Here is a 21,941-nt window from a genome sequence, read left to right on the forward strand (position 1 = left end):
TTTAAGTAGCTTAGTTCTTAACATAATCTTGTGAAATAACCCTGCTTTAAGATATTGCTTTTGAGCAGGTATACGGGTTCCTAAATGATCTTTTCTTTAAAATACACTCCACGATAATTTAAACACCCACCCAAATGCTATTTAAGCTCAAATCATTGAATTATTAAATCATTCCAACAAACTGAGCAGTTCAGGTAACCCTATACCTTCACTTTCCCAGTTGTTCTGCTATTTCTTCTTTTTCAAATATTTATCTAATTCCTTTTTGAAATTCTCAGTTGTATCTTCCACCAGCTTTTCAAGCAGTCAATTTCAAATATAGCTACTTGTTGCATGAAAGACATTTTCTCTCCTGTCAGCTTTCAGGCTTTTTTTCTCTTGGTTATCACAAATCTGTGAACCCATCCTTTCACCATTAGACACAGTTTCCACTTGTTCACTTTGTTAAGACATTGCCTGATATCGAAAAGTTTCATCTCTGAAACTTCCATGCACAACTCCAGCCTCATTGGTCTAAATATTTAAGTAAACTTCTATATCCCTGGAATAACTGAGTCAGTCTTTTTGTTCTTTTAAAACCTTCACATCTTTCTTAAAGTGCAACACCCAGAATTTAATTTAGCACTCCGGTTGCAGCCAAACTGCTGTTTTAAAGTGACTCTCAAAGTTATATCTTATACCACTTATTTATAAAGCCTAAATTTCAATGGTTTTTTAAAAAACTGTGTTTTCCACCTGTCTTGCCATTGTCAAAAACCTATACATGCAAGTCATTCTGATTTTTTTGGTCTTGGAATAATTTCATAAGGTACCTCTTATTGAAGATAAACTACCATCAACATGTCACATGTGAGACCAGGGGAGTCAACATACTTGACCACTCCTACACCACCATGAAGAACGCCTACCGAGCCATATCTTAACCACACTTCGGCAAGTCTGATTACCTGGCTGCACTTCTACTCCTTCTTTCTTTGGCTTGGCTTCGCGGACGAAGATTTATGGAGGGGGTAAAAAAGTCCACGTCAGCTGCAGGCTCGTTTGTGGCTGACCAGTCCGATGCGGGACAGGCAGACACGATTGCAGCGGTTGCAAGGGAAAATTGGTTGGTTGGGGTTGGGTGTTGGGTTTTTCCTCCTTTGCCTTTTGTCAGTGAGGTGGGCTCTGCGGTCTTCTTCAAAGGAGGCTGCTGCCCGCCAAACTGTGAGGCGCCAAGATGCACGGTTTGAGGCGTTATCAGCCCACTGGCGGTGGTCAATGTGGCAGGCACCAAGAGATTTCTTTAGGCAGTCCTTGTACCTTTTCTTTGGTGCACCTCTGTCACGGTGGCCAGTGGAGAGCTCGCCATATAATACGATCTTGGGAAGGCGATGGTCCTCCATTCTGGAGACGTGACCCATCCAGCGCAGCTGGATCTTCAGCAGCGTGGACTCGATGCTGTCGACCTCTGCCATCTCGAGTACCTCGACGTTAGGGGTGTGAGCGCTCCAATGGATGTTGAGGATGGAGCGGAGACAACGCTGGTGGAAGCGTTCTAGGAGCCGTAGGTGGTGCCGGTAGAGGACCCATGATTCGGAGCCGAACAGGAGTGTGGGTATGACAACGGCTCTGTATACGCTTATCTTTGTGAGGTTTTTCAGTTGGTTGTTTTTCCAGACTCTTTTGTGTAGTCTTCCAAAGGCGCTATTTGCCTTGGCGAGTCTGTTGTCTATCTCATTGTCGATCCTTGCATCTGATGAAATGGTGCAGCCGAGATAGGTAAACTGGTTGACCGTTTTGAGTTTTGTGTGCCCGATGGAGATGTGGGGGGGCTGGTAGTCATGGTGGGGAGCTGGCTGATGGAGGACCTCAGTTTTCTTCAGGCTGACTTCCAGGCCAAACATTTTGGCAGTTTCCGCAAAGCAGGACGTCAAGCGCTGAAGAGCTGGCTCTGAATGGGCAACTAAAGCGGCATCATCTGCAAAGAGTAGTTCACGGACAAGTTTCTCTTGTGTCTTGGTGTGAGCTTGCAGGCGCCTCAGATTGAAGAGACTGCCATCCGTGCGGTACCGGATGTAAACAGCGTCTTCATTGTTGGGGTCTTTCATGGCTTGGTTCAGCATCATGCTGAAGAAGATTGAAAAGAGGGTTGGTGCGAGAACACAGCCTTGCTTCACGCCATTGTTAATGGAGAAGGGTTCAGAGAGCTCATTGCTGTATCTGACCCGACCTTGTTGGTTTTCGTGCAGTTGGATAATCATGTTGAGGAACTTTGCTCCAGCTCCCTCAACAGCCCCTAAGGCTAGAACTGGATGAGGTTCCCACCCTGGATGAGACATATAAGGCAATCCAACAACTGAAAAGTGGCAAAGCAGCAGGTATGGATGGAATCCCCCCAGAAGTCTGGAAGGCTGGCGGCAAAACTCTGCATGCCAAACTGCATGAGTTTTTCAAGCTTTGTTGGGACCAAGGTAAACTGCCTCAGGATCTTCGTGATGCCACCATCATCACCCTGTACAAAAACAAAGGCGAGAAATCAGACTGCTCAAACTACAGGGGAATCACGTTGCTCTCCATTGCAGGCAAAATCTTCGCTAGGATTCTACTAAATAGAATAATACCTAGTGTCGCTGAGAATATTCTCCCAGAATCACAGTGCGGCTTTCGCGCAAACAGAGGAACCACTGACATGGTCTTTGCCCTCAGACAGCTCCAAGAAAAGTGCAGAGAACAAAACAAAGGACTCTACATCACCTTTGTTGACCTCACCAAAGCCTTCGACACCGTGAGCAGGAAAGGGCTTTGGCAAATACTAGAGCGCATCGGATGTCCCCCAAAGTTCCTCAACATGATTATCCAACTTCTACTCCTAGTGTACAAGCAAAGACTGAGGATCACAGCGCCAGTGATGGACGGAAATGTACGGTGAAGGGAGGTGGAGAAACATCTGCAGGACTGCCTTGAATTGGTGGACTGGAACATATTCAAGAACTCATCCATAGACTTGAATGAATATACAACAGGTGTCACTGACTTCATCAAGATCTATTTGGATGATTGTGTTTTTCAACCAGAAGCCCTGGATGAATCAGAGGATTTGCAACCTGCTGAGGGTGAGAACAAAGGCGTTTAAGGCCGGGGATCAAGATTTCCACAAAAAGACCAGGTATGACGTGCAGAAGACTATCTCTGAGGTAAAGTGGTAATTCCGGAGGAAGCTAGAGATAGATACACATCAGCTATGGCAGGGAGTTTAGGCCATTATAGCCTACAAAGTGAGGGCAAACACCATAGAGGTATGAGATGCTTCATTACCTGATGAGCTGAACACCTTCTATGTCAGCTTTGAGAAGAAGAACTAAACAGTGCCTATTAGAATCTCTGAAAAGGCTGAGGATTCTGTGATATCTGTCTTAGAAGATGATGTAGAACATCATTCAAGAGGGTGAACCCTCACAAGGCGTCAGGCCCTGACGGCGTACCTGGCAAGGTACTGAAAATCTGCACTAACCAACTAGCTGGAGTGTTCACGGACATTTTCAACCTCTCATTGCTGCAGTCAGAGGTTCCCATAGGCCTCAAAGGGGCATCAATCATCCCGGTGCCCAAGAAGAGTAGTGTGAGCTGCCTCATCGGCCATGGTCCAGTAGCACTAACTTCTACTGTGATGAAATGCTTTGAGAGGCTGGTCATGGCCAGAATTAGCACGTACCAGCAAAGATCTAGACCCACTGCAATTTGCCTATCGTCACGATCGCTCCACAGCAGACGCAATATCATTGGCTCTCCACTCAGCTCTAGAACTCTTTGAAAACAGTAACTCATACATACTGCTCTTCATTGACTACAGCTCAGCCTTCAAAACCATTATTCCCTCAGTGCTGGTCAAGAAACTACAAACTCTGGGCCTCTGTATTCTACTCTGCAACTGGATCCATGACTTTCTCATCAGAAGAGCACAGTCAGTATGAATTGGAAGCAACATCTCCTCCTCACTGATTATCAACCCAGGCACGACACAAGGATGTGTGCTTAGTCCACTGCTCTACTCACTATACACCCATGACTGTGTGGCCAGGCACAATTCCAAAGCTATCTACAAGTTTGCCGATGACACCACAGTTGTTGGCAGAATCACAAACGGCAAAGAGGAAGTGTACAGGAGGGAGATGGATCAGCTCATTGAGTGGTGTCGCACCAACAACCTTGCACTCAACATTAGCAAAACCAAATAGATGATTGTGAACATCAGGAGGAAGTCAGAGGAACACAACCCAGTCCTCATTGAGGGCTCAGAAGTGGAGAGGGTCAGGAACTTTGAATTCCTGCATGTCAACATCTCCGAGGATCTATCCTGGAGCCTCCATGTTGATGTCATCATGAAGAAGGCTCACCTCTCCTAAACCTCTCCCTCTCACCTTGAAATGATTCCCTCTAGTTTGAGAATACCTGTCTTGGGAAACAGACTGGGAGCATTTATTATATTCCTACCCTTCACGATTTTATTTATTTCTATAAGATCATTCCTCGATCTCCTACACTCATGGAATAAAAACTCAGCCTAGCCAGATTTTATATCTCTCAGGGCATTAAGTAAAAACATCAAGAAGTCATGTTTCAGCTGTATAAAACTGTAGTTAAGCCATATTTGGAATGTGCGGTTGTGGTTGCCACACTATAGGAAGGATGTGGATACTTTGGAAGGGGTACATTAAAGGTTCATCAGGATGAGCATGAGCTACAAAGGAAGATTGGACAAACCTGGATTGTTTTCACTGGAATGTTGGAGGCTAAGAGTTGACCTGATAGAAGTTCATAAATTTACAGGGTAGATAGGCAGAGTCCATTTTCCCCAAATTTGAAATATCTGAGATTAGAGGGTGTAGGCTTAGGATGAGATGGGGAATGTTTAAAAGAGATGTGTGAGGCAAGTTTCTTTAAACAGAAGCCCCTTTCGCACTTGCAAGTGGTCCCAGGAATTAATCGACCTAAAAAAGTCTAGTGTGAAACAAAAATCTTCTCAACATTGGTGCCAGATGATGTCATCTCAAGCCGGGGATAGACTGCCTCAACCCCTAGCACAATCTGCAGATGCCAGTGTTGAAATCAGGCAAAAGTAGAATGGCCAATTGCATTTTGGAATAGAAATGATCTAAGTTTTTGCGTCTGTGCAGGAACGTGAAAGAAGAAGAGATTAAAATGAAGGTATAAACTTTGCAGTGGGAAAGTCACAGTGGGAGAGAGGGAGAGGAAATAAATAGCAATAGTGAACAATTTTTAAACATCACTATAGCACACAATTTATAAAAACTGTGGGAAAAAGTGCTGGTGAACCTGACTTCCCAGAATGCTGTGTGGCAGAGAAACGCCTCCATGAGTGCTCCGTGCATGCAGCCGTGCATCCTCTGTTGCATGGAATTCAGGGAGGTCAGGTCTGCCATCGCTTTTTCCCATGGTATTTGTATATTGTGCATGATAGCACTACCAACTTTCACACACTGTTTAAAAATTCTGCATGATAGAGCTATCAACTTTCCCATGCTGTTTAAAAATTGCCCACTATTACTATTTATTGCTAGCACTTTTCCACAGTCCCTTATAAAGATTCATATAGGTCACTACATGAACAAGAAGGGCTGAAGAGCTCATAATGTGCAGTACATAAAGCTTAATTATGTTATAATTAGGCATGATTAATTTTGTTCAAATACAAGATCATAATATATTGATCAGGATTTAGGGCAGATCTACCATCGCTCAATGCATCATGACATCACCAGTAGAAGGTAGAACAGCCTAACCTGGGGATGGCTCCTTGCAAGTGTGAATGCATGTAGTGTCCCAGTAAAGCGTGGTCAAGTGCGAATAGCAAAAATGCCATTCCTACCCTGAGACACAGAATGGCTGATTTAGTGGGACATAAGTGTAAAAGGAGCTAGAGAGTGATTAGTGCCTGGAACATGTTGGCAGGGGAAACAGATAAGAAAATGACACTTAAGAGGGATTTAGACAGATACATGAACCTACAGGGACAGGGTGATTTGGACCACGTGCAGTCAAATGAGATCAGTTTAATATACCATAATAGTTGGTGCAGAGATGATGTTCTTACTATGTATCTTTTTGTTTCTTGGTACAATAGTTGAGGAAGGAAAAGAATGCGGAGATATCAGCACTGCTGTAGAAAGAGCAAGAGATATAAAAAGAGATGCAGTGGTGGGGGAGGGGGTGTGGAGATGGGTGGAAAAATTCAGGATACATGTTCCGAAATAATGCTTTGTGGGATTGTAAATGCAGAAATAAGTTTTAAAAATTGGATCTTGAATCATTAGTAAAGACAGAAATTTATGTATTGGTGCCTTAGCAAAGTCAGTGTGAAATTGTATTCAGGTTACGTTCAGGACTGCTTGATAAATCATAACGTTTTGGTCCAGCCTAGAAAAAAAGTGTTTAGAAAGCAAAACTGTGGATCCAGGCAAAAGGGAGGAAAAAAAATTCCAATTTAACCTTGGAAAATCAAAAGTAGGGCAAATAATGAATATGAATAATTGCAAAAACAGAAAGAAAAATAATTCTAAAGGTATTATCATAGATGAAGATGGCAAATTCACCACGCAAGTTGAACAAGACATTTTGCAGATGCTTGCGTTGAGTGCAATATGCAAAAGAAATGGAGAAATTCAGCAGATTACTCAACATCTATAGGAAGTAAAAGGCAACCAATGTTTCGGGCCTAAACACTTCATTGGGAATTTGAAAAACTAGGTAGATGCTTGAATTAAAAAGGTGGAGTGGGGGGAGGAGGAGCGGAAGCAGGAAGGGGCAGGTGCAAGAACACAGGCTAATAGGTAAGAGGTAATAAGTGGGAGGTAATAAGAATCTAAGAGGTGATAGGGAGAAGGCAAAGGGCCTTCTGATCGATGATGGGAGCTGGAGGAAAGGAAACAGAGGAAAAGAGAGAGTCCAGAGGAAGGGAGAAATGGAAATTGCAGGTCAATGTTAATGCCATCTGGTTGGAGACTGCCAAGATGGAAAATAAGATGTTGTTCCTCTAATTTGTGGATGACTTCAATTTGGCAGTACTGCATATGAGGCCATGGGCAGACATGTTAGTGTGGCATTGATTTGTGGAATTAAAGTGGTTGGCCACTGGGAGGTCCTTGCTGTTGCTGCAGGCAGAACGAAGATGCTCAATTAAGTGATGCCCCCACACCTTGTAACAGCGTCCAGTCTCCCCGATGTAGAGAAGGCCATATCTGGAGCACTGGGTGCAGTAAATGACACCTACAGATTCACCAGTGAATTGTTTTTCCAGATTCCTGATAAAGGGCTCAGGTCCAAAACTCTGAATGCCTTTTACTTCCAATGGATGGTGCATGACCTACTGAGCTTCTCCAGAATATTTGTGTATTGCATACTATCAGGTTGTTGAGGAAAGTCAGAAAGTAGAGAGTACTGACACTCAACACATTTAATGTACAACTTGAGATGGAAAAATGACCAATACAATGCACTTGTTCTTGGAGGAAGAAATAACAAGCATGAATTAGTTAGTTTAATATGTTCATAAACCATTCCTTGAGATTAAGGTAGTGAGGAATACAGAATTTAATCAAAGATAACCAATAATCTGCTCACACTGAGTGGTGTCACTAATTTAATAGAGATTACAGTAAAATGTTATTGATTGGATAAATAAAGGGACAACAGTAAGTGTAGCATGTAAGAATTTTCAGAAGGGATGCTGATGGGTCTCAAAAGAGACTTACTGGAAAAACCAGATAAGCAGAATAAGATAAAAGAGAGCAAACTGATTGCTGGTTGGTCAATGGTAGGTAATGAAGATTAGGTGTTGCGGGTGACTAATGAACGTTATATCCCTCAGTCTCTTGTGATCAAGGATAGCTTACTTCCACCAATTTTAAGAGTTTTGAGATATCTGATGAGGCGAATATGCAATTCAAAGGCTCTGTCACTTGAAGATGAAGTAGGAGATGACTGACAGAATGAGTGGATAAAGGTGACGCAATCCACTCCTTTTATTTTTAAGCTAGGCTTCTACATGCACTTGATGCATGGACTCTTGCTTCGCCAAACTGTTGCAAATTATCTACCACCTCGCGTCAATTGAGATGTTGCATTTTTTCAAGGAGGCTTTAAGAATATCCTTGAAATGTATCTTCTGTCTGCCTGATGATCGTTTCCTGCGATTGCTTTTAAAATAAAGTGTCTGCTTCAGTCGTCTGGTGATAGGCACGAGTGATATCGCTCGCTCAGTGAAACGGATTGGTTGTTATTACGATCTCAATACTGAGTGAGATTTTAGTTCATTATCCATCCATTCAATTGTAAGAATATGGAAGAGAGATCTTTTTATTCCAGCATCTTCTGTAGGTGGTCCCAATCTCAGAGGCATTTAGGAAGGCTTAAAACCATAAGTCTTGTGTCAGATTTGACATCTTGATCTTCAGAAACACATTTTGTCAATTTCATGCATAGTTCAGTTGTGCTGGTGCATTGAAGGCAATGGTAAATTTCATCATGAGGACTGCCTTCTGGGGAAGTGGTCAACCTTTTTCAGGATTCTTTATTCTTGGAGGACAGTTTTGCACAGGAGAAGCAAGTTGATAAATTATCTTTGGTTTGTGAATGTTGATAGTAAAACCCATCTTCTCATATGCTTCAGTGAACAAGTCAATGAGGACTGGGAACTTCGCCTTAAAGCTTATACAAACACAAATGTCCTCTGCCATCTGCACCATGACTATTGAGATTGAGGTGATCATGGTCTGGGAGTTGAGCTGCATGGTTGAATGGTTACCCACTAGTTTTAAATATTATTATTACTCAGAGAAATTCCATTCAAGGTGAGGAGCAGATTTAAAAAAATATTAGAGTGATGATGTTCCATCATGATGTAGTGTTGTTTGACAAGACTCTGACTCCTGTTGTAATACGAAATAATAAGAAATGTTTTCTTGATGTTTACTGTGACAAAAGAGCAGGATATTGGGCAAACATTGAGGACTTTGAATAAAATCTTCAGAGAAGCACAATTTGGTGGATTGGCTAGTTAGATAAGGGCAGCAGAGGAATTGCTTGTGAATGAGCTTTGCAAAGTGCTAGCCCTAAATCAGAGATCCAAGTAGTGTACTTCTTTAATGTAAACATACGTGATTCTATGGTTCTGCTGGTTGCTTGAAATGTTGTAGTGTTTGCACTGCTGTCACTGTGTTAATATTATGGTATGTGGATGCATTCTAGACCTTTCGGATCTCTTAGTTACAGAGATCCCAGGGTGGCTTACTGTGAATGCATAAAATTGACTGGAAAGTTAATTATATTGATCATTGGAAATGGGACACTGCAGTATTGTTATACAACAAAAGTGGGCCTGAAGCTTGTTAAATCCAATAGGGACTTAAACACTTGAAATTGAGCTATGTTTCTTGGACTGGGGCCTCATTTCACCCTTTGAGAAAAGGACAACAGTGCTTAAAATAATTTAAGGAAAGTGCCACTCCTGTGTTATAAGTCGAGAATTGCTGAATATGAAACTGCTCAAAATCCAATTATTCAACTGGCTATGCATTGAACATTTGTGGTTTCCAATTAATCATTTCTTCTTCACTCAGCAGTGCTTAAAGCAAGTCAATAATTTACCTGATAAAAGAAAAACAGAAAACTTTTCCTGTTCTCCGAGAGTTTGTTGACATTGCTGAATGTGAGTTTGTGAAAGCAATTCAGCGCTTGAAAGGTAGATGAAGCCCATTATCATTTTTAATTGGGTTACCTTTGATCTGTTGCACACAGACCATCATTGACATTATGAGACAAAACTAAAACAGGCTTTCACAGACCTCTGCAAAATGTTGAATTCTAGCAACCAGTACAATCTGTCATTTTGTTTCCAGCAGATTAATTATCAGAAGAGTTTGACATCACTTCCCACTTCTCTTTTAATTCTCCTCTTCAACTACATAGACTTCTGGTTTTCTTAACACCAGAGGTTAAAAAAAACCTCTTCCTTTATATTTTATGTTCACTTTATATCATTTTTTTATTTTTCGTTGAACCGTTCTTCTCTTTTTGACTTCTCCTGATTGTTACTGCAAAGTCGTAAACTATATGCTTCTTGAGAAGTACAGTTATCTGGAATTCAAGCAACTGAAAACCTCAAGAAATTGGCAAAAAAATCAACTAAAATAAATATAAAATAAATAAGGATAATTAAACATATGAATAAAGGTTTAAGATTGTAAAAGTAAATGTTCTCTGAAGTAACAATTAAACCTTTGGTGAAGATGGGGCAAATATTCAGCCAGTGGAGAGCCTTGGTCGTGCTTTGCTCATAGTAGCTGTTTGAATAAAGTTGTGTTTGAATAAAATGGTGTTGCCCAGTATGAAAAGCTGGTTGATGCCACTTGCCATTGAGGTGACTCTCTTAAAGTGTCTCCTTATCCCTGCTTAGTAAGAGGCTTTATATTTATTAGTATATTATTTAAGTATATTAGTAAGGCTTTATTGGTAAACTTGGGGGAGTGGTTAGTGCAATGCTGTTACAGCATCAGTAACTGGGGTTCAAATTTAAATTAAATTTACATTTTGTAAATTATGGGAATTATCTGATTAAAGTGACTACAATACTGATTTCTTTTTCAAATTACTTTACATTTTTCACTTTTAAACTGTTGATTCTTAATGCTGGTGTCTCAAGCAACCAGAAAACTCACATATTTGGCATCTAGCAATCCCCGTAGGTGCTGGATACCAGGGATTTTATTGTATGTGGATTAGGGATTTTTTTTCCATAAATTCAGCCTATTAGATTATTCGAGAAACAGTAAGATTCATGTAGGCTACATCATATATAAGGAAACAAGCTGCATGAGTGGGGAGTAGGAAAACAAGGAATTCCAAGTGCATTTTATAATCACTCTTCTTTCCTTCTTGCCCCCTCTCTCTATCTCAATTAAACTCTCCCCTTCCATAATCTATTTATTTTATTAGGTTTACTTTATATTAGCAGCTTTTTCCTGTCCCTTTGGTTTGAACGCTGTTTTAAAGTATAATGTCCTGGAGGAGCTTAGCGCCGCATGTCTTCAAGAAACACCTTCAGTGTTCATTTCAAGGCATCCGGCCATCTGCCAATGAAGGTGGATTTAATCTTGTAAAATTAAATTTTGCTCTGCTGACATACTCTTAGGCGTCAGCAGCTGAGCACTGTGGACAAACTGAACATGACAGGAGCATTGTTTTTTGTCACATCTACTGTGTTGATCTTTTCAAAGTCTCATAAAAATTTATTGATGTCCCTGTCTGCAGCCTCGGATATTAGTGTCTGCAGCACAGATATGATTTGATCTGTCTTCCCTTATTGGCGACCAGCGCTTAGCAATGCTTTTTAATACTTGCTGTCTTATAATCAGTCATTCCCAAAGTTGCAAGGCAGATGCAGTTAAGATCTAGCCTTTATAGTTTTAGCTGCTTTGCCCCTGAGGCTGATGGTTTTGGCACTCTTAAGTATGTAATTTTTGTACGATATATTCACAAGATGTACAAACCAGTATCTGTCTTTGAACAGTTAAGTGCTATAATGAGAAAAGAAAGAGAAAACAGTTACAAATTTGATATGACAAAAAAAAACATGACTTCTCTTTGGTCTCTTTTCATTTATTAAAGAATGAACTGCAACAGCTATTGTAAAATTAATTTAAAAATATTGTCAGCTGATTTTCTAAAACTGCAAAATTGCTTCAAATTGAACCTGTCTAAAAGGTGAAATTAGATTGAAACTTCATGTATAATTGAAGAGTTTTACTTCAGGGTAATTAGTAACAAATTCTTCATAGCTACAATACTTTCTATCTATTTTTTATGGAAATTAATATAAAAAATAGATTCACGGAACACTTCAAAATATGCATTGTCACAATCTATCACATGCCTCTGTTTGTATGTTGTTATTTACTGCTTGTTGATCGCAATCTGTCCGTTTTTAGTTGTGTACATCCATGAAATTTAGCCAGAAATTAGTGAAAGGATGGAAATCTTATTAGGAAAGGCAGTATTGGGAGAGGCTGAATACAATTCTGCTTTCTGATAACAACCCCCCCCTCCCCCCCCACCCCCAGAACCCTTTCACAAATATATATGTACAAATGATCAAAAGATGTAAGATAGTTCTTGGGGAATATCTATGAAGTAAATGTTCTCCAACTTGCATTATTACTGTGGTTGTACAACAGTTATTTTGCCTTCATTTACTATGTGTTGCAGTGATGAAATATTTGAGTTAACTTGCAAGTATTATATAAGATTTGAGCCTCAGAATTGCTAATTCCATTCGTTCCACAAGGAGGAACTGCAAAGATCAGTGAGAGCTGAAGAGGGGCAGTAAGGTCAAAATAATCTTTTGGATTTTTCTTGCAAATTTTATGGTAGCCTCTTACAGAACATTATTAGCAAAAGTCTCCTGCACATTTTGTCTCAAGGTTTGTGATAATATTAATAATAATGAGTTTATTATTAAATTCATTGTTCAATGCACATGTGCATCGAAATTCTTGCTCGCTGTAGCCAGACAGGTACTTGGTTGAAACAAAACAGCCACAGTTGTGTACAATAAATTAGATTAAAAAGATATGATAAATACAAAAGAAAGATTGTCAATAAATATTCACAGTTACTATTGTGCAAGTAAAAAAATGTGGCCTTACAATGGTTCAGACACTCCTTCTACGATGTCGGAGCAGTCTACAATTATTTTAATGGTGAAATTCAAGTGCATGATGACTTACCTTGAACCCTGAGGTGCTGGCCTTCAGGCATTCACAATGGGAACACTTGGAGATGAAAAAACAGCAACAATAAATTGTTTTGCAGGGAAATTGTTAGCTGTATGATGGTATTGTAGTTGTTGCCTTCCCTGTTCTTCTTTGTTGAAGACTCCATCTTTGAGCTGAGAATGTAATCGATGTTGAGTTCATGATTATAGAAGGGAAAAAAATACTGAAGTAGCTTCCCATTGCCTTCTTCACATGCAGTGCTCATACTGGATGGGTAACCATGGCCATTGATGAACAGATTCACCTCCCCAGCATTTTTAGTTTTACAACCATAAATTCCAACTTTTAGAATCTCCTTGTGAAAACCATCCACCATCTGCAAACAATGGCTTCTCGTGACCCTGGTTGGGAAGCTAAACAGGTACTATACCTTGCCCAAGAGTGTCCTGTAGGCTATCGGACAGAAGGAGCGCCTTATACCTCCTTTTGATGAACAATTGCGCGGCACCGAGACCAACATTTTTTGACAAATGGTATCAAATATCTGAAAATATATAAGATTGAAAAATTGTTATATGTGAAACTCATGGAATGAAAACATTTGATACAATTTTGGAAAAGAGGAAACATGCTTACTTTAGTTCTCCAAATGAGGTTTGATTTCTAAAAACAAATTTTAATTATAATTTTTATTAACTGCATGATCTCTCTTGAGTGCTTCTGTTCCTCTTGTTAGTTGAACTGTGAATGAGTAATGATGACAGTGAACTTGTATTCTTTCTTTTGATGCACTGTATGCTCCTGAGGAAAATTGGAATTGAATTTGCACAATTATTCAACAGTTGAAGTGTCAACTTTGTAGTAGACATTTGAGGTAGTGGACAGTAGTTGGTGTGATGGGAATGGGGATAGCGATGAAACATTTGAATAATAACATTTTTTGTTGACTTAAACCTTCATGTTATTTCATTTCAGTTTTCATAGATTATTCAAGCAATTTTGAAAGGCTACTAAAATTCTTATCAGTGTTCACCAGGATAAATGAAGGGTATAAGGAGCAGAGAATAGCATCAGATGGAAGAAGGGCAGAATGAATGTTCTGTTGTCCTGTTGGTGAAAATGTTACAATCTACTATTGAGCAGAAAGAGGTATCAGAGCAAGTGGCTTCTTCCTGTGGAGAGGGTACTGACTATTTCCATGCATCTCCTCAGCTCAGTAATTCTTTTGTGGAAAATCATAGGCCCGAACCATTTATGTTAAGCAGATTATATATATTTCCTTGAATTGCTTTTAGTTAGATCCCAGAGGTGACAATAGAAAGGATGCTATCTCTTTTAATGTGCTATCAAATGACTCAAAGTAATATTGCACAGACCTCTAAATCAATGTGATAACTGACCTTTATAATGCAATTCTCAACTTTGTCTCCCAAATCTATTTTAAACACCCTGGAATTTTGATACATTTGTAAAAATGTTGCACAGCTCTAGATGTCAATAATCTTGAGCTCCAATTTTTTTCTTTCCCTCTGCTAAACAGAAGTAATGTCACTTTGACAAGTATGCAATTGGACAGCTGATGTGCTTTGAAAAGAGATGCAATTTATTGTATGATGTATTATACAGAATCTGCCAAAACACACGTTTGATTATTTTGCACAACATGCAAATAATTACAGTGTACTTGGCAACAGTTTGCAATGTGGTGAGACTTAAAAACGATAATGCCAGGTAATATAATGAATCACAAAATCTGTTAGCATGTTGTAATAGTACTCATGCAGAAAATTAACTGGAACTATGCGCAAGACATGAACTGCAATAATGTGAAATAATTATTTCCTGTTTCTCAACAGTAAGCACTCCATGTTGAAGGACAGCACACTCCAAGGGACTGTGAAGGTAAGTGAGCCCGAGCAAATATTAAAATGCGATTCATAGCAAAGATGGATGGAAGTGAAAGTAAACAAAAAATAGAATGAAAGTACAGAGAGAACAGAAACAGATGAAAATGAGAATTTGCATGCAAGAAATAAACAAGAGACAAAGGTAAAAGACAACTGAAAATCTAAGAATTATTCAGTGTTTCAAATGAGGAAATGAAAGAGAGTCACAGGATATGTGAGTAGCACCACTCAATGAAAAAGAGAGGACCAGAAAAAGACCCTTTTAACTGACATGAAAACAGCCAGGACCCTGGAGTGCTTCATTTCCAGTTAAGATAGAAATTAAGACCTTGTTAAACAAGCACTCTTCAAGGACTTTCAAATGGCTTCAGAGTGGAATTAAGAATCAGAAAAATAATCACACGTTGCCATCAATTCTGTCAAAGAATAAAGTGTTAAAATGCAGAACCATGTGATGACTACCTTTTGGTAACAACTATAACCTTTATTGCAGAAATCTTTCACTGATGTTTTGAGAATATTCATGTCAGGGTTTTTTTTAAATAGAAATAACAAAAGAACATTCTTTTTTTTAAACAAATATAGTATCCTCTCCCCTGGAGCTGAGGCTTTTCCTAGCTTGTAACTCTTGGACCATTTTAAGCCTAAATGGCTGAAATTACATTAAAAAAAACTCGATTTCCCTATTGAAATAAGTACCTGTAATGACCTGAATGTATCTTTCAACCAATAACCAATTGCTTTATGAAAGAAATTAACAGTGTGGAGTATATGTCACACAATTTTATTATAAAGACTGAAAATGTATGAATTTACTACATCTTAAGTTTGCAATTTCGTCAAAAAATCTCTGTTTATTTCTTCTCTCTCTCTTGATCCCATGTGAATACTGATTCCTTAGAAGGTAAGATTCCATAGACAATACTCTGGATCAAAAATGGTGTTGTTCAGAGTGTTCACATAGGTTTTGAAGCTGAATGGAAGAAGGTAGGTGACGACAGGGCACATCATTAGCTTCTGTATTAAGATGCTTCCAGCTTTGAAAACTGGAAAATGATTACGAGCAGGAACTGACCATTAATTCAGGTGTGCTCATGATCGATTGTAGAACTTCATTTGCCACCTACTGTCAGATCAGTGCGTCAACCAACTCTAACAGCTGCCACTCATTGGGTGGACTCTGGCAAGTTATTCAAAGGGTACTATTTCTACCCAGATAAAAATCAGGAATATACAAAATATGGTTTTCAAATGAAGTAACAATGAAACCAACTCACTTAAGCCCACATGATCTCCATAGCCTCGCCTCTGTCCCCAAACATTATAGGAAGGATGTGGAATCTTTGGAAGGGCTACAGAAGAGATTTACCTGGATTGTAGAACATCTCTTGTGAGGAAAGTTTCAGTGAGGTAGAGCTTTGGAGTGACAGAGGATGAGAGGCGACTTAATAGAGGCATATATAATTATGAGAGGCATGGATAGAGGAACAGTCAGCAATGATCAATACTAGAGGACATTTATTTCAAGTGAGTGGAGGAATGTTTCTTAGACATGTCCATCAGAGATAGTTTTTTTTTAACATGGAGTGTGATAAGCACCTGCAATGCATTGCTTGAACCTGGTACAATAGAGACTGTGGTGGAACATGGTAATGCTGGTGCGGACCTCACTGGACTGATCAGGATGGCCTTCCTCCGACCTGGTAACTCCTCCCTGTAGTTTCCCAATAAAAGCTGAGGCCCTAAGTCTCCTCCCTCAATTCCAGCCTTGGATCTGGTCCAAAAGCATGTAGTTATATACTGGATGCTTCAGGACATTAAAGCTTTGACCATATGCTTTGTGTCTGCGTGAGGTTAATGATCATGCTACAATTTAATGTCCTGATTACTTTGCCATGGACAAGGCGATATGAATGGAGAAGCTGGAGACGGATCCCAAGAAATCAAAGGCCTACGAAGTAATACAGGACTGTGAGGACTACAGCGATACGATGGCTCTCCTGCCACAGCAAAATGGGAGCCCCCATGAACTTGATATATACCCAGTATTTACTGGGCACCCGACGCCAGGCCCTTGGTGAGGCTGTTGATGATATTGTGAAGGCCATGAGAGAGCTGGGATGATCCTGTGGATGCAAAGATGTAATGGCCACAGCCTACTAAGAAGAACTCATCCAACCTCATCCATGAGCAACTCCTGGAGAAGGGCGACCAGTCCCTCTAGGATGTCATACAGATCATTAGAAATAGCCCAAAAGAATTCTGAAGCCTACACGGCAAACCGCCAGATGGAGTGCACAGGCACTGCCATCTTGGGACTCGAGGACCCTAACTGTCATTACTGAGGCCAAACCAAACACTTGAGAAAATACTGCCAGGCCCCTTAGCACCACCTATTAGAACTGCTGGAGGAAGGGGCACTATGCAAAGGTATGCTGCTCTAAAACCCCCTCCAGCAGCACCAAGTGTCGACCGCGACCTGCTATCTTGGTTCAACCCTCTTCTGGTGTCACTTCCAGTACCAAGAACTGAACGGCGGGAACACGAGACCAATGACGTAGGATGATGTCACGGCTGGTGTCTCTTCTGGACCACTCAGCATGCGATCCAAAGGGGCGGCCATTTTTGAGATCCCCAGGGCAGCCATCTTGGAGGCAGCCATCCTAACGTTACAGCAGCATTGACTCTGATGAGTTGACACTAGCTTCCATCATGTTGGATAAGAACAGGCCACACCAACTGGCGCGATCGGTGATGAACATCGAGGTAAATCGTCACACCATGGGATACCTATTTGACACAGGGAGTACTGAGAGCTTTATACACCTGGACATGGTCTAATGCTAAACTCTGCCAGTGTCTCCTGACTAGTGCAAGTAGCTTTAGCTTCCAAGTCTCACTCCACAGAAATCCATGGGTGCTGCACCATGACCCTAACCATCAGGGGCACGAAGTATAAAAATTTCAAACTGCTAATAATGCCCCATCTCTGCATGCTAGTCATACTGGGACAAGATTTCCATTTACCTTGATGTTCATCATCGATTGCGCCAGTTGGTGTGGCCTGTTCTGATCCAGCATGATGGATTTCTAGTGTCAACTCATTGGAGTCACTGTTGCTGTAATGTTGGGATGGCTGCCCTGGGGATTTGGAAAATGGCCACCCCTTTGGATCACATGTTGAGTGGTCCGGAAGAGCATGCTGATAAAATTTGACGGGCCCCACCCACCAATCATTGTCAAAAATAGCCAATTCTTGGAGGGTCTTTCCCCCCCCCCCCATCCAAACGTGACTAATCACACACCGGAACGCCTTTGAGAACAATCAATCTGTGGACTTGCCACCCTCTGGGTCCCTCCGTGCCCCCTGTTCCAGAACCTCACTCCTGACTGCAAACCTGTTGCCAAGAAAAGCAGGCAATACAGCCCTGGGGACAGAGAATTCATAAAAGCTGAAGGGGGGCAGCTACTAGCAGAAGGTATCATAGAACCCAGTAGCATTCCCTGGAGGGTACAGGTGGTGGTAGTTAAGAGTGGGGAGAAGCACTGGATGGTCATCGATTATAGCCAGACTATCAATAGGTTCACCTTATTGGATGCCTACCCCCTCCCCCACGTAGCCGACATGGTGAACGAGATCGCTCAGTTATGGGTTTTCTCCATCATAGAGTTGGCATACCACCAGATCCCGATCTGCCTGTAGGATCATCCAAACATGGCATTTGAGGCCAACGGTGGCCTCTACCACTTTCTGTGGGTCCCATTTGGTATCTCAAATGGAGTGTCAGTGTTCCAAAGGGAAATGGACCACATGGTGGATGATAATAAATTAAAAGCAACGTATACCTTTTTGGATAATGTCAACATCAGCAGACATACCCAAGAGGAACACGATGAGAACCTGCAAAAGTTTCTGGCCACTGCAAAAACCCTGAACTTAACATATAATCAGAAGAATTGTGTGTTCAGTACTATGTGGTTGGCAATACTGGAGGACATGATGGAACATGGTGTCATTGCCTCTGACCCCAAGCGCATGCGCCTCCCATTGTCTCAGAACCTCAAGGCTTTAAAAAGATGCCTGGGGTTCTTGTCATACTATACCCAGTGGATCCCCAGCTGCACAGATAAAGCCCACCCTCTGGTAAAAACAACTACCTTTCCTCCATCAGTGGAGGCCCGTGAGGTATTTGAGGGCATTAAAAGGGAGATTGCCAAGGCGGCCATTGATGAATCCATCCCTTTCCGAGTAGAGAGCGAAGCTCTAGTCGTCATGCTGAACCAAGCAGGCAGGTCCATAGCATTCTTTTCCTGAACCCTCCAGGGCCCTGAACTCCAGTTCTCAGCCATAGAGAAAGAGGCACAGGCTATAGTGGAGACAATGCGCCACAGGAAGCACTATTTGTTTGCCAGATCCTTCATGCTGCTGATGGACCAGAGATTTTAACAATAAACAGCAAGGAAAAAGCAAAAATGGCAAGATCATGAGATGGAGAATTGAGCTGTCCATCTTCAATTATGAGATCTTGTACTGGCCGGGGAAGCTCAACGAGCGACCCGATGCTCTGTCGAGGGGAACTTGCGCCAAGGTACAAGTAGATTGCCTTCAAGCCCTCCACGATAACCTTTGCCACTCTGGGGTCACCAGACTGTACCACTTCGTGAGGGCCTGCAACCTCCCCTATTCGATGGAGGAGATCAGGGAGCTGACCCGTAACTGCTCGGTCTGCGCGGAGTTCAAGCTGCTCTTCTACCAGCCAGAGTGAGCTCAGCTGATCAAGGCCACTTGCCCTTTTGAATGGCTTAGAATGGACTTCAAGGGCCCTCTCCCATTCACAAACAGGAATCTGTACTTCCTGAATTTTGTGAACAAGTACTCCCGCTTCTCATTTGCAATCCCCTGCCCAGATGTGACCATCCCCATGGTCATTAAAGCCCTCTGAAATCTCTTCACCTTGTTCAGATGCCCCAGTTACATTCACTGTGACCGAGGGTACTTCCTTTCTAAGGGTATAGCAACAAGCAGAACTATCAGTTACAAACCCCATTGGACAGGTGGAAAGGGAGAATGGCACCATCTGGAGGGCAATCCTCTTGGCCCTCAAATCAAAAGGAATGTCCATCTCCCACCACCTCCCGGAAGTGCTTTGTGCCACCAGGTCTCTACACTGTGCAGCAATGAATGCCACCCCAAATGAGAAACTGTTCTCCTTCCCTAGGAGGTCAGCATCAGGAACCATGCTGCTGGTCTGGCTGACAATCCGGGGCCGGTGCTTCTCCGTAGACAAATTAGGGCCTACAAGGCAGACCCGCTGGTCGAGGAAGTGCACCTCTTGCATACCAACCCACATTACGCCCATGTACAGTACCCGGATAGTTGGGAAGACACAGTGTCCTTCCGGGACCTGGCTCGAGCAGGGGCCCTGGCACAGGAGGTGCACCCAGAAGTGCTCATCAGTGACCAGCCAGTCCCAGGTATCATCCAGGTAAATGACCTCTTACAAACTCCACTACAACTCTTCAGGCCCCTGCCCCAACACCCCTGCAACCTCCAGTGGAACAACTGACTTTCCCACCCCCCTCAGAATCGGTTCACATTGCCACAGCTCAGCACCCGGACACTCAGCCCACTAGACAGTTACCACACTGCAAGTGCCGATGATGACACCACAGTGCTGCGGCAATTGCAGCGCCAGATAAAGCCACCGGACCAGCTGAATCTAAGAAACTGGTATAGACTGCATGACCGGAAATAATGGACACTGTCCCACTTCACCCTGCAGGACTTTGTTTAAAAGGAAGGATGAATGTGGTTGTAGAGCTCGTCGAAAGAACCAAAGACTTGTTGATCCAAACCAAGGCTTTTATTAGCAAAAGACCGGAGCTCTTCACAGGTGGCCGACCAGTCCGGAATGATCCGACCTGGCTAGGGACACAACCCTTTAAGGCCCAAACAATAGGTGTGGCTTAGCTCACAGCCAATCGCTGTAAGCACAGTCTAGATACAGTAACTATATACACTATGTACATTGGTGATAGATCTGTACTATCACAGTGGTGGAATATGGTAATTCAGGTGGGGGACCTCACTGGACTGATCAGGCTGGCCCGCCTCTGACACGGTAATTCCTCCCCATAATTTCCCAATAAAGACTGAGAGCCCCAGTCTCCGCCCTCAATTCCAGCCTTGGATCTGGGCCAGAAGCATGTAGTTATATGGTGGATGTTTCAGGACATTAAAGCCTTTGACCACATGCTTTGTGTCTGTGTGAGGTTATTGATCGTGCTACAGAGACATTTAAGACTCTTGTATAGGCACGTGGATGTAAAACAAAATGAAGGTTTATGGGCTGTGAGGAAAGGAAGGGTTGGATTGATGCTTCGATAGGCCAGCACAAGATCATGGGCTGAAGCGCTGGTACTCTGCTGTACCATTGTATGTTCTGTGAATTCTAAAATTCTCAATTGTTAAGATGAGATGAAATATTGCCCATAAAATAAACAATGTTGTAAACACATAGTAAGTCAGATAGAGAAGGAATCTGGAACTGGAACAAATATCTCTCTCTACATGTGCTGCCTGGCCTGCTGAATATTTTAGCATTTTTATTTAATTTCAGATTCCCAACATTTGTAATACAGGGTATTTTGTTATGGATTTTGCAGCATGCAATTAGAAATTAGAGTCTATTAGGAGCCAAATGACTTTATTCTCTACATGGCAGAAAGATATAAGGTTTCAGAATTTCTTTCAGTGAACAGAGGGCTTGGAATTTGAAAATTAAAAATGCTAGACTTGAGTCAAATATTATTGATGAAGCATGAAAGTCTGAGGATGCTGTGATTGTAGTAAAAACACAGAAATGCTGGAGGAACTCAGCAGGTCTTGCAGAGTCCATAGGAGGTAGAGATATATAACCAATCTTTCAGACCCTAGACATTTTTCAAGGTTTATATTATTATGTTAATATTATTGTAATATTAATTATTATTATGTCATATTAAATATTATTAACCTGAATCACTGATACTCATATTATTTCAGTTTAATATAGGCAACAGACACACACTAAGCTAATGTTCCGAATTTGAGCCTGCAATGGATAAATTGCTTTAATGACTTAATCGATCTACGTCATCATTGAGCTGCCCATCTACTCCCTCACAAGCTTATGTAGCCTCTGGGTTTCTATAGGTCTACTCCAAAAAGATTAGAGGTGTTTGATTTGTGACTTACCTCACTGCATTTAAAACACCTGAATTAATT

At 41.6% G+C, this 21,941-nt stretch overlaps 1 protein-coding gene across 6 annotated transcripts in view; it reads left to right on the top strand.

Annotated features, from left to right (window-relative positions):
- The window catches only part of rnf220a (ring finger protein 220a), a 560,193-nt gene that overhangs the window by 364,801 nt on the left and 173,451 nt on the right, over nucleotides 1–21,941 (top strand). For all 6 annotated transcript variants that reach the window (XM_069938838.1, XM_069938836.1, XM_069938841.1 and 3 more), the window contains exon 4: nucleotides 14,624–14,669. In XM_069938838.1, the coding sequence (XP_069794939.1) occupies nucleotides 14,624–14,669 (46 nt within the window). The remainder of the gene's footprint in view (nucleotides 1–14,623; nucleotides 14,670–21,941) is intronic.

This window comes from Narcine bancroftii, chromosome 5, assembly GCF_036971445.1.
Source record: "Narcine bancroftii isolate sNarBan1 chromosome 5, sNarBan1.hap1, whole genome shotgun sequence".
Lineage (NCBI taxonomy): Eukaryota > Metazoa > Chordata > Chondrichthyes > Torpediniformes > Narcinidae > Narcine > Narcine bancroftii.